We start from the raw sequence: 12,172 nt of genomic DNA, 5'->3' as shown, positions 1-12,172 counted from the left end.
GGTGGCACAGTGGATAGAGCACCAGCCCTGGAGTCAGGAGTACCTGAGTTCAAATCCGGCCTCAGATACTTAATAATTACCTAGCTGTGTGGCCTTGGGCAAGCCACTTAACCCCATTGCCTTGAAAAAAAACCTAAAATAAAAAAATGAAAATAAAAAATAAAAAAATACATGTTAAACTTTATGACCCCTGAGGTCCCTTATGCTCAGAAATTCTATAATTCAAGAAAATAAAGGAGGATGTACTTGTATCTTGGGTAAAGTGTGCTTAAGGAAAAGGGTTATGTTTGAAGTTAGAGACTGTTAAATCTGCCTCTGATGGTTGGGGATGGCACTTGATTTCTCTCAATCTCGGTTTCTTCATCTGAAAAATGGGGGGGGGGGGTGAAACAGATGAACTACAGTCGCTCAAAGCTTGAAATCCATTATGACATATCTACGTGCTCCTTGAGAAAGTTAATCTAACTTCTTCAAGACTCAGTTTCCTCTTCTGTTGAAGGACAAAGTTGGTTTAATCAGCCTTTGAGATCACATCTAGCTCTAGATTTAGGAGAAGAGGTTAGAATTAAAGATGTTTTTTGATCTTCAATATAAAAACATGAACATCTACAAAATCACTGTTAGTCTGTTACCTATCATAAACTTTCTCTCATGATGTAGTTTTCTCAGATTTCTGAGAAATATATATAGGATGTCCCAAAAGTCTTACTCAGCAACTCACAATCCTCTTAAATTGAAGAGGCAAAATGATTTATGTTCTGCAGGAGTTTCCTTTAATGCAGTTAATAGCTCTATTTTAAAATAAAATGCATGTGCTTGGCACTAAGCTGAAAAACAACACATTTAATATTTAGTAAAAATAACTTTATACATGTTTAATTTACAGAAAATATGTCACTGGGCACTTAACTTAATGCACCATTAATAGATCTAATATGTCTTTTAATTTTCTATGTCTGGCCTCAGGTGGTATCATCCAACATGTAATACTGTTTGCATATCAATGATAATTAAACATTGAGAGTACAATTTAAATAATCATGCACATTTTAGAGCAAGGATATATAATTCATGTTTTCATCCCCTGCCAGTTTCACATTTTATTCAGAAAAAGAGCATCTATCCAAGGCATCAGCTGCCTACAAATGAAGGTTTAAAAGCACCGCTTTGTATTTTGCATATTGAGATTCCATTATATGTAATCTTCATAAGATATATTGTGTGATTGTGACTCTACTAAGTAGTCCATTTCTTTTTTTAAAACTCCTTTGAAAACTATACTCTATTCCATGAGACCTGTTATATTATGATGCATTTTATCATATATTTTCCCATCTAATTAAGCTTGTTTCAGTTGTTTTGTTGATATGTACCAGAAGTCATATATAAACACTTCCTAACCCTCCCTGCTACAATGTAATTGTATTCCCAGGGATCATCTAGCACAGTGATTGGACCACTAATGGCTCCATTTAGCAACTAAGCACATCGAATGGATACATTTTTCCTTTATATTCTCTGCCTGCTCTCTACAAAGAATCTCAATATCTTCAGAATATCCATTCCCTTTCCCCACTTTCCCATTTGCTGAAAGAACTAAGTATTTCTAGGTTCATTATGTCCTATTCCAGGGCCTGGGAATCCCCTTTGCTTAGATATCCTGAATCCAAGAAACCAGACAAATACCTATGATACTAATAAAAAGCAGAATTTCTGTCCAGATTCATGATGTATCTCTGGCAGGTCACTCAAAAGGGAGCTAAGGGCTGAGCAGGCCAGAGGTAGAATCAGTAACTTGCTATCAATATTCTCTAGAGACACTAGATGATGCAGTGATAGAGCATTGGCCTTGGAGTCAGGAGGATGGAAGTTTGAATCCAGCCTCAGATACTTGATACTCATTAGCTGTGTGATCTTGGACAAGTCACCTAACCCTAATTGCCTTACAATTCAGGGCCAACTTCAGTTGTCTTGATTCATATCTGACCTCTGGACCCAGATGGTTCTGGAGGAGAAAGTGAGGCTGGTGACTTAGCACAACATCCCCTCACTCAGTTCCAATTCATGTGCTTGCCATAGCATCATCTCCCTAATGTCTTCAATGAACAAACATCATCATCATCAATATTCTCTATTCCTTCCCAGGAAAACTGAACCAGAAGGTATGGAGGGAATCCTGGAGGTCACTAGATATTTATTTGATTGTTCTCTCTACATCTTCACCAGTGCTTTCTTATTTATTCTTAACTAAGAAAGGGTTTCCAATCCCTCTGTGCCATCATTGAGTTAACCCCCATTTATGAATCTCTCTCTCTCTCTCTCTCTCTCTCTCTCTCTCTCTCTCTCTCTCTCTCTCTCTCTCTCTGTGTGTGTGTGTGTATGTGTGTGTGCATCTCTCTATCTCTATCTCTGTCTCTTTCTGTCTCTCTGTCTCTGTCTTTGTCTCAGTCTCTTGATCTCTCTTTCTCTGTGTGTGTGTGCATTTGTGTGTGTCTCTATCTCTATCTTTCTGTCTCTCTGTCTCTGTCTTTGTCTGTCTCAGTCTCTCAACCTGTGTGTGTCTCTCTCTATGTCTCTCTCTCTCTCTCTCCCTCCCTCCCTCCCCCCCCATCAACTTAATTTTGTGGTCTACTTCTTTCTTTTAAAAATCATTTGTTGGTGGGGCAGCTACGTGGTGTAGTGGATAGAGCACCGGCCCTGGAGTCAGAAGTACCTGAGTTCAAATCCAGCCTCAGACACTTAATAATTACCTAGCTGTGTGGTCTTGGACAAGCCACTTAACTCCATTTGCCTTTCAAAAAAAGGAAAAAAAATCATTTGTTGGAACAATGTTCAAAGGACTATAAAACTGTAGACACCCTTTAATTGAGCAACGCCACTACTAGACCTGTATCCCAAAGAGGATTTTTTTTAAAAAGGGCAGCTCTTTTTATAGTGGCAAAGAATTAGAAATTGAAGGGATAACCATGAACTGTGGAATTACTGAACACATTGTGAACACATTATATGAACTGATGCAAAGTGAAGTGAGCAGAACCAAGAACACATTGTACGTAGTAACAGAAATATTGTACAATGATCAATTGTGAACAACAGAGCCATTCTCAGCAATTCAATGATCCAAGACAAATGCAAAAAATGTTATCCACCTCCAGGGAAAGAATTGATGGAGTTCGAATGAAGAACTAAACCCACTATTTTTCACATTATTTTTTTCATGTATTCTTTTTCTTTTGGTCTGTTTCACAACATAACTAATGTGGTAATATATTTTACATTATCAAGCAACTATAATCTATATCAAATTGCTTGCCCTCTCAGGGAAGGAGGAGTTGAGGGAACTAGGAGAGGAGACATAAAAATTGGAACTCAAATGTTTTTAAAATGCATGTTGAGGGAGCAGCTAAGTGGCTCAGTAGATAGAGCACCCGCCCTGGAGTCAGGAGTACCTGAGTTCAAATCCAGTCTCAGACACTTAATGATTACCTAGCTGTGTGGCCTTGGGCAAGCCACTTAACACCATTGCCTTGCAAAAGAAATAAAAATAAATGAATAATAAAAAATAAAATAAAAAAATAAATGAATGTTGAAAATTGTTTTTACATTTGAGAGAAAATAACATATTAGTTGAAAATTAAAAAGGAAAAAAATTTAAACAATCATTTGCAAAAAAAAACCTAAAAAAAATTTGATTTTGTCACTCTATCAGGCTATCATCTTTTTTCCTCTCCTCCCTTTCATTGCCACACGACTAGAAGGTATTCTTCCTGCCTCCATTTCCTTATCACTCACCTACTTCTCCATCATTTTCTGTTTAGGTTATACCCCTCTACTAAATAAGTCTAAAAATAACCTATTTAAAGTCATCAACAATATCTTAACTGAATCTGATTCTATTTTCTTAATCCTTGCCCTCTTTTACATTTTGACCACAACTTTTTGATATTTTTGACATATGCTTTGTCCTGAATACTCCTCCCTTAGCTTCCATGTCACTGCTCTCTCCTTCCTGTCTGACTACTCTTTCTCTGTCTTCTTTACTGATTATCATCCATTCCTTCCCTTAGCATTGGTATTTCCATATTTTTCCATATCTTTGACCAGTCCCATCATTGGGCTCTCTCTTTATCCCTCTCTGTCATCTCATCAACTACAAAGAGTTCAAGTATAATCTCTATGCAACTGACTCTTAAATCTTCATATCCAATTCTAATCTCTTTGTCAAACATCACTTCAGCATTATACTATGAACCAAATATCTCATGGACATCTCAAATTCAACAAGCCAAAATCATTCTTCCCCAAAGCCCATCTTCCTTCAACTTTCATATTTGGAAGTTTTCCATTTGTCCCATTGTGGACATCATCATTTTCTTAGTCATCCAAGTTATCCAAGTTCATTACCTTAAAGTTACAAATTATTCCTTCTACTTCAATTCATTTCTTCAAATTCTATAAATTGCCAAATCTTGTCAATTCTACCCCTATAATAACCCCTATGTCGAGCTCTTCTCTCCACTCACAAAGACTCCATCATAGTTTTGATCTAGCATGTTTTGTTTTTAGTTTGTTTGTTTTCCTGGAAGAGCCTCCTAACTGTCCTATCTACTTCCAGTCTCTCTTTTCCTGTATTTCTCCCTAGAACTTCCAGTCTTGGTTCCAGAGTTCTAGACCTGGAGTTCAGAATACTCATCTTTCTGAGTCTAAATATGACCTTAGACACTTACCAGCTGTGCAACACTGGGCAAATTACTTTACCCTGCTTACATTCCTTTTCTCATTTATAAGATGAGCTGGAGAAGGAAATGGCAAACCACTCCAACATTTCTGGCAAAAATAAACCCAAATGGGGTCACAGAGAGTTGGACATGACTGAAAAACAACTGAACAACAACAGTTTCTAAAATAGTTGTCCTAAGATTCCAGTCTCAATATTACATTTCCCTATGTTACCTGATTTTAATAAGCCCCGAATACATAATCAATGAGTTGAATCAACACATTTCTCTTCATACCATCCTGTGAGACTTCATCATTACATGGAGAATAAAATAAAATTCTCTAGTCTGGTATTTAAGTTCTTCTAATTCTAATTCTATTTAAGGTCTTCTGGCTCCCACTCGCTATTCTCACATTATTTCATACTGTTCCCCTTCACAAATTGTACTGCTAATGATTGCCCCAAACCCATCTTCCACCTTGTTTATCTTCTCTTCTCAGAATCTTTGTCTTTCTTCCAGGTACAACCAAGGTTAAACCTCCATGAAGCCTTTCCTGATCCCTCTAGCTGTTAGTACTCCTTCCATTCGCAATTTTCTTTGTTATATACTAATCTGTGAGTGTCAACGTGTATTTAAGAATTTACTGTGTAAGCTACTATGCAAAATTCTGAGGATATAAAAAAGAGAGAAAGAGAGTACCTGTACTCAAGGTGCATTCTAATGGTTTGGGGAAACAGGAGAGGCAAAATGTATGTAACTAGAGAGATACAACATAGTGCAGTTACACTGCACTAAAACTTTGGGGACACCCTGTATTCAGAGAAGCTGGAAACTAACCTCATAGAGGAAGTAACTAGTAACCTGGGGGCCTGGAAAAACTATCTGTAGCAGGTAGAATTTCAGTCAATCCTTAAAAATCATGAAACTGAGAAGCAAAACTTTGGGGGGGGGGGAGTTGCCCAGTAATGGGGAAAAATGGAGGAAAAGGTGTAAAAACAGAGGAGGAAGCAGACCAGTCTAGTCTAACTAATGGTGGGAATTAATGTATAAGAAAAATTGGAAAGGAAGAAAGAAGCCACATTGTAGAGAGTATTAGAGAAGGATATATTTAATCCTGTATATAATAGGGAGCCTCTGAATTTTCTTGAGCAAGGGAGTGTTGTGGGTATACCTATATTTTACCAAAAAAAAAATCACTTTATAGAAGTGATGAGTACCTGAACCATAATAGTAGATGTGTGAATAGAGAGAAGGCTTACATGAGAGATGTTGTAGAAACAACATTTAGATTAAGTGACAGTAAAAAATGAATTCTAATATACATTCTACCTTTAAGAGGTTAATAAATAGTTTTAATATTTTTCTGGGAAAAATAGGCCTTGAAAAAACTATTTTTCAAGTCATGAAAAGGTATTTTTAAAAAAATAAATAAATAGAATTAGACTACACATCTTATAAGGTGCCCTCCAACTCTAAAGAAGAAGAAAAAGGCACCAAAGTAATAAGCCTGGATTGCTGAGAGGTAGCCAACAGTGTCAATAAGCAAGTTGGAAAGAAGAGAGAACTGAGGTGGGGATAGGGCAAAAGAATGAAGATGGGAAAAGTTGAATTTGAGATGCCAATAGGACATCCAGTTCAAGATTTGTAAAAGGCATCTGATATTTTAGGCTTAGAAGCCAGGAGGGAGGATAGAACTGAAGATTTAGGTATACACACACACACACACACACACACACACATACACAAATATATATGTCAACATATAAAGTATAATTGAATCCATGTCACTGATGAAATCACCAATTGAGAGAAAAAAGGAAAAACTCAAAATAGTCCTGAGGAAGCACCCAAATTTAGTGAGTGTGACAGATAAATATCCAGCAAAGCAGACTGAGAAGCTATGAGATGAATAGAAGAATGAGGAGAGAGCAGTGTTATGAAAATCTAGTGAAATGGGCATGAAGGTGGTCAGCAACATCAATTGCAGAAGAAAGCTCAAAAAGTATGAGGACTGAAAAAAAGTTGCCTGATATGACAATTAAGAGATGTGTGTGTGCGTGTGTGTGCACACACATGCACACACACACATACATACACATACATATAGAAGGAACCAGCAAAACTCCAGGACTATTGACTATTTCCTGTTTTCAAAGGCCTAATATGAATATTCTTTTTAGAGGGAAACATTTATTTTGTGAGTTAAAATAGGACTTGAAAATTTGAAGGAAACTTTACAGATCTCTTCATTTTATAGGTGAAAAAAAAAATTATCTCTAGCATGGTTCTTTGACTTTCCTAAGATCACACAGGTAACAAGTAAAAGAACTCAAATGTGAACCCAGTTCTTTGATTTCCATGTCTAGTATACTTTCCACAACCCAGACATTCCCCCAAGTGCTCAAATTTCTTATTTCTTCCAGGACATTATGTCATCATCAGAGAAACTGACAAAGCTTAAAACATCCTATTATACTTTCAGATCCTAGACATACTGAATAGTTGACAAGACTCAGTCTCCCTATACCATCCTTCTGTGTTAAACTGGACTATTATTTGATGAAACCACTGATCTCTCCTTTGAATATCCCAAAATGGTGTTTATGGTATTTTTGGAAAATCTTATTAGCTTTACAAGACATCTCAAAAAGAAAATTGTTTGCATTGTAGGAATCTGATATAGAAGCAAGGCATTTGAACTCTGCCAACTATTAAAGTACACATAGTTGGTTAAAGAGTCAAAAGGAAATATGAATTGGGTCATTCTTAAATACCAACTGTGCCTTGTTAGAGTATTTAAAAAACAGGTATGAATTGTGTAACAATATTTTCATGAGGGTTTGTTTTTTTTATTTTCATTTTGAAAAGGTTATTTGCTCAGGCAGCCAGGTAGCAAGATAGATAGAACCCTAGACTTGATTCAGAAAGACCTGACTTCAAATCTTGCCTTCGATACTTACCAATTATATAACTTTGGGAAAGTCATTAACCTCAGTTTTCTCTTTTGTAAAATGTAGATAATATCCTCAAAAGGTTGTAAGAAACAAATGGTAAAACATATATAAGATGCTTTGCAAACTTTAAAGTGCCATATAAATCTTAGTTATTATTGTTATTATATATAATCTATTATAAGATTATCCATGTCTTCTATGATTCCTTTTCTGCATTTCTACTACCATTTGATCTCAGAAAGGAAAGGATGTCTAAATCAAATCAGCCAATTTAGCTTTTGCTCCTCCTAAGCTATTGAAAATGTTTAGTGAAAGGAAGTTCTTGATTCATTGAGTCTGAAATAATGTTTATAGGTTATCTGTGGATTTAATTTTTCATTCCATTAACTTTTTCTTTCTTCTACCATCATGGCTAAACATAGAATAAAGTATGTCTATAGCTGTGATCATGCAAGCCTAAAGGACCATAGTGGCAATATTTCTCTTTCCTATGCAAATACATTAAGGTATTTTCCTCTCCTAAGCAGATGTCAAAAAGAGAGCAATATATATCAACAAATCTTTATGAAACATTAACTGCTGACTAGCCACTGTGCTAGGTAATGGACATTCAAAGACAAATGAAACAATATTTAGACTCAAGTAGGGTAAATTTTATTAAGAAAAAAATCAGATAGTTGGGAAGGTAGATTAGATAGAAAGATGGATGGATGGATGGATGGATGGATGGATGGATGGATGGATGGATGGATGGATGGATGGAAGGAAGGAAAGAATAGTCAGATATAGATAGATAAATAAATATAAAATACATATAATTTTTTAGGAAGTACGCAAACCACTGGCAGTAAACAGTAAATTCCTAAAATGTTGTGGAGAGGAAACAGATGAACTGATCAGTCTGAATAGAAAGAAAAGTGAATAAAGAGAAGTAATTGATTATAAGAGCCTAAAGTAGGACTGATCCAGATTGTGATACCTTCATTTTCAGCCATATCTTAGTCTTCATGACTCCCACAGATTTTTCAAAGACCAATAATCTCCATGGCTATGACTGCCACCAAAAGTTTTAGAATCAATTCTTACCTACTTAGAAGGTAAATATTTTCTTAATAGGGAATTTAAGCTAGAAATTAATTGAAAGAAATGTCTTTGTTCTATAATTATCAAATGAGATAGTGGACAAAGTGTTTTGCAAGTCCCAAAATACTATATTAATGTGAACTATCATTACTACTTCTAGACAATAATTACTATGAGAGATTCGAGATCCAAAAAGTACATTTAAGTTAAGAAATGACTATCTTCTATGAATAGTTTAAATAGCTCATCAGTCTTGTTCTTTATTTTTCTAGACTTTTCCCAGAGACCTGTCTGGAACATAGCCACATGGTGTAGATGACACTGTCAGTCACTTAGAACCAGAAATGAAAGGATTATCCAGCAGCCGTAGTCACCATCACGGAGTGACCTGTGATTCTGCCTGTGACTCTCTATCCCATCACTCGGACAGAAAGCCATACTTATTAAGCCCAGTGGAGCCTCACCCTGCTGACCACCCATACTACACTCAGAGGAACTCCTTCCAAGCTGATTGCGTGGTCCCTTTCAATGACCCCCTTGCCAGCAGCACCTTCCCTAGGAGACATTATAATTCCCAGCAAGAGTTGAAGGAAGAATGTGCACTGGTTCCTCGAACCCTTGCTAACAAGGCAAATCGCCTTCCTCCCAACCTCCTGGACCAATTTGAAAGGCAGCTTCCCCTCAACAGAGATGGTTACCACACCTTGCAATACAAGAGAACTGCTGTGGAGCACCGTAGTGACAGCCCTGGAAGGATTCGTCACCTGGTCCACTCTGTCCAGAAACTTTTTACCAAGTCTCATTCTCTGGAAGGACCATCCAAAGGAAGCATCAATGGAGGCAAAGCCAGTCCAGATGACACACAGACAATGAGGTATGGCAAACGAAGCAAGAGCAAAGAAAGACGGCCAGAACCCAAAACACGTTCAAATGCCTCAGGTTGGTGGAGCTCTGATGACAACTTGGATGGTGATGTCTGCCTCTATCATGCCCCCTCGGCAGTGATGACAATGGGCCGGTGCCCAGACCGTTCTGCCTCACAATATTTCATGGAGGCCTATAATACAATCAATGAACATGCAGTAAAGGCCTCCAGGAGTAACAATGATGTCAAGTGTTCTACCTGTGCAAATCTTCCCATCACTCTGGATGCCCCACTCCTGAAGAAGAGTGCTTGGTCCTCAACCTTGACAGTGAGCAGGGCACGTGAAGTTTATCAGAAAGCTTCAGTTAATGTGGACCAGGCCTTGGTGAAGTCAGAAACCTGTCAACAGGAACGATCCTGCCAATATCTTCAGGTAAAGTCTTTGTGGAGTGACTGCTACTTAGAAACACTAATTTAATTATGGTGGTGTTCTGTCTTCAATATTGCAATATCTAATAGTGGAAAGAACATGGGGCTAAGTGGAAAGAAATAGACTCTATTCTTGGCTCTATTGTTAGCTAATTCTGTTACTCAGGGAATATTACTTAAAATCTATGTGTCTCACTCAGTTTCCTCATCAGGTCAAATTAGGAAAATTTAACTGATCTGTGTATTTCAGTTGTTATGTAAATCAAAAGAGATAAGAAAGGGAGTGAACTTTGAAAAGTATAAATACATATAAATGCAAGATGTCATTATTTATACTTTACCCTGATTGCCTTGCATCTAAAACTTGATTCTTATCTAGATCCAGATGACTCTGGAGGAGAAAGTGAGGCTGGTGACTTTGCACAGCACCCCCTCACTCAAATCTAGTTCATGTGCTTGTCATGGCTTCACCTTCCTGATATCATGGTCTTCTTCGAGAATAAAGGACAACCAAATATACAGTATATATATAAATGTCAATATTAAAATCACACATATGCAATGAAGGCAGATAGTACCTTCCTACCCAGTGCCCAAGTGCTCCTGCTGTTTTCCCCTATCTCATATCCTTGTTGTTTATTTTAAATAAATTTCATACATTGAAGTATGGAGAAAAGAAGACAGCAGCCCACAGAGAGCATGCATATACTTGTGTACATGCAGCCTGGGTTCATCCATACGGCTAGCTTTTGCACTTACTATCTTTTTTGCTTTTATATATTCCTCTTTCCCTTCCTCACACTCCCATTGTGAAAGGAAAAGCAAGAAAATGTGCCTTTTGTGGTGTTCTCCCTGACTGTTCTTTTCTGCTTTGAAATCATGGCCCACCTGCAGACACCATGCTTTGGAAAGCCGCCGTGGAAAGCCAAGAGTAAATGTCCCAGAGAAAGGTGATTGTTAGGGCCAGTCAGCAGTAGCTCAGGGTCACATCGTGAAAACATTATGACCTATCTTTCTGAAATTCAGAGGAAGTGGCAAAGATCAATGAATCAAGGATGCATTTATTAGGCAGTTAACTATGAGCAAAGTACTGAGCATGAAAATAAAAAAAGCAAGACAGTCTGTTCTAAAGGAATTCACACTCTAATTGGAACCTATATGAGAAAATATAGCTGCCTGGCAAATAGAGTTATCTGGAAATCCCAAGTCTGCACTGGGATACATATGGTGAGGCCCAAGGGTCTTTAGGACATTTCATCAGGTAAGATGCCAGTTCCTAAGGATATGAAAGGTATATCATCAGAGCAGTGCAAACCTAGAAGTCTTTCACCTCATTAGAAGAATTGTGTCATTGACTTTTAGTTTATCCAAGCAATGTAGTCACATACCTATTTAAATATTCCCATCCCTACTCCCACTTTCCCACCCCAAGACATGCCATCTGGAGAGAATGATGGTAAAGAAAAGGCAAGGAGGAAGGGTCCCCCTTCTGGTAGTAAGAACCCACTGACAGTATTAGGACCCACTGTTCTAATAAGGTGGCCAAAACAATTGTCACAAATCACTGTGTTACACAAGGACAACCATTAAATATGGTGTCAGACTCTTATAGAATTTCTTTAAGAACCTAAGTCAGGTTCACCCCTGAAGTTAGTAATCTAGATAAGCCTTTTTGACAGGGAAAATGGATAATAAAAGCATTAGGATGTATAAATAGTAGATAATTTTACCTATAGCAGCTTTGTAACTTTGGATAAGTACCTATGCTTCAGCAAATGAATGAAAAGATAGGTAGAAAAAGTCTAATAGGATAATGAAAGGTTGGAAGTGGATTTCAGTTCTGCTTTTGTAGGTAGGCCTATGTCTCCATAATTTCATGCAAACTTCTCCCTTTCCCCTTCTTTTACATTAGAATGAAAAAATCTTGGGTGGGGGAGAGTGGGGAGAGATATAACTTTAGGGGGAAAATTTTGCACATTAAAGAAATGAAAATAAGGTCTCAGACATTTCAGTAAATAAAAGATTCTATATTTCAGTGCTATTAAAAAAAACTTCATGCTATGAAGATTTGAAATTTTCAAAACTTTTCCAATATCCAATTTTTCAAAATTTTTTCCATT

At 37.1% G+C, this 12,172-nt stretch overlaps 1 protein-coding gene across 2 annotated transcripts in view; it reads left to right on the top strand.

The window, feature by feature from the left end:
* The window catches only part of DLGAP1 (DLG associated protein 1), a 782,098-nt gene that overhangs the window by 355,998 nt on the left and 413,928 nt on the right, over nucleotides 1-12,172 (top strand). For both annotated transcript variants that reach the window (XM_074203980.1, XM_074203979.1), the window contains exon 4: nucleotides 9,031-10,056. In XM_074203980.1, coding sequence (XP_074060081.1) covers nucleotides 9,103-10,056 — 954 coding nt within the window. In that variant the 5' untranslated portion in view covers nucleotides 9,031-9,102. The remainder of the gene's footprint in view (nucleotides 1-9,030; nucleotides 10,057-12,172) is intronic.

Source organism: Macrotis lagotis, chromosome X (assembly GCF_037893015.1).
Source record: "Macrotis lagotis isolate mMagLag1 chromosome X, bilby.v1.9.chrom.fasta, whole genome shotgun sequence".
Classification (NCBI taxonomy): domain Eukaryota; kingdom Metazoa; phylum Chordata; class Mammalia; order Peramelemorphia; family Peramelidae; genus Macrotis; species Macrotis lagotis.
Note: the sequence above shows the minus strand (reverse complement) of the source record. Positions and strands in the feature narration are given on the sequence as shown.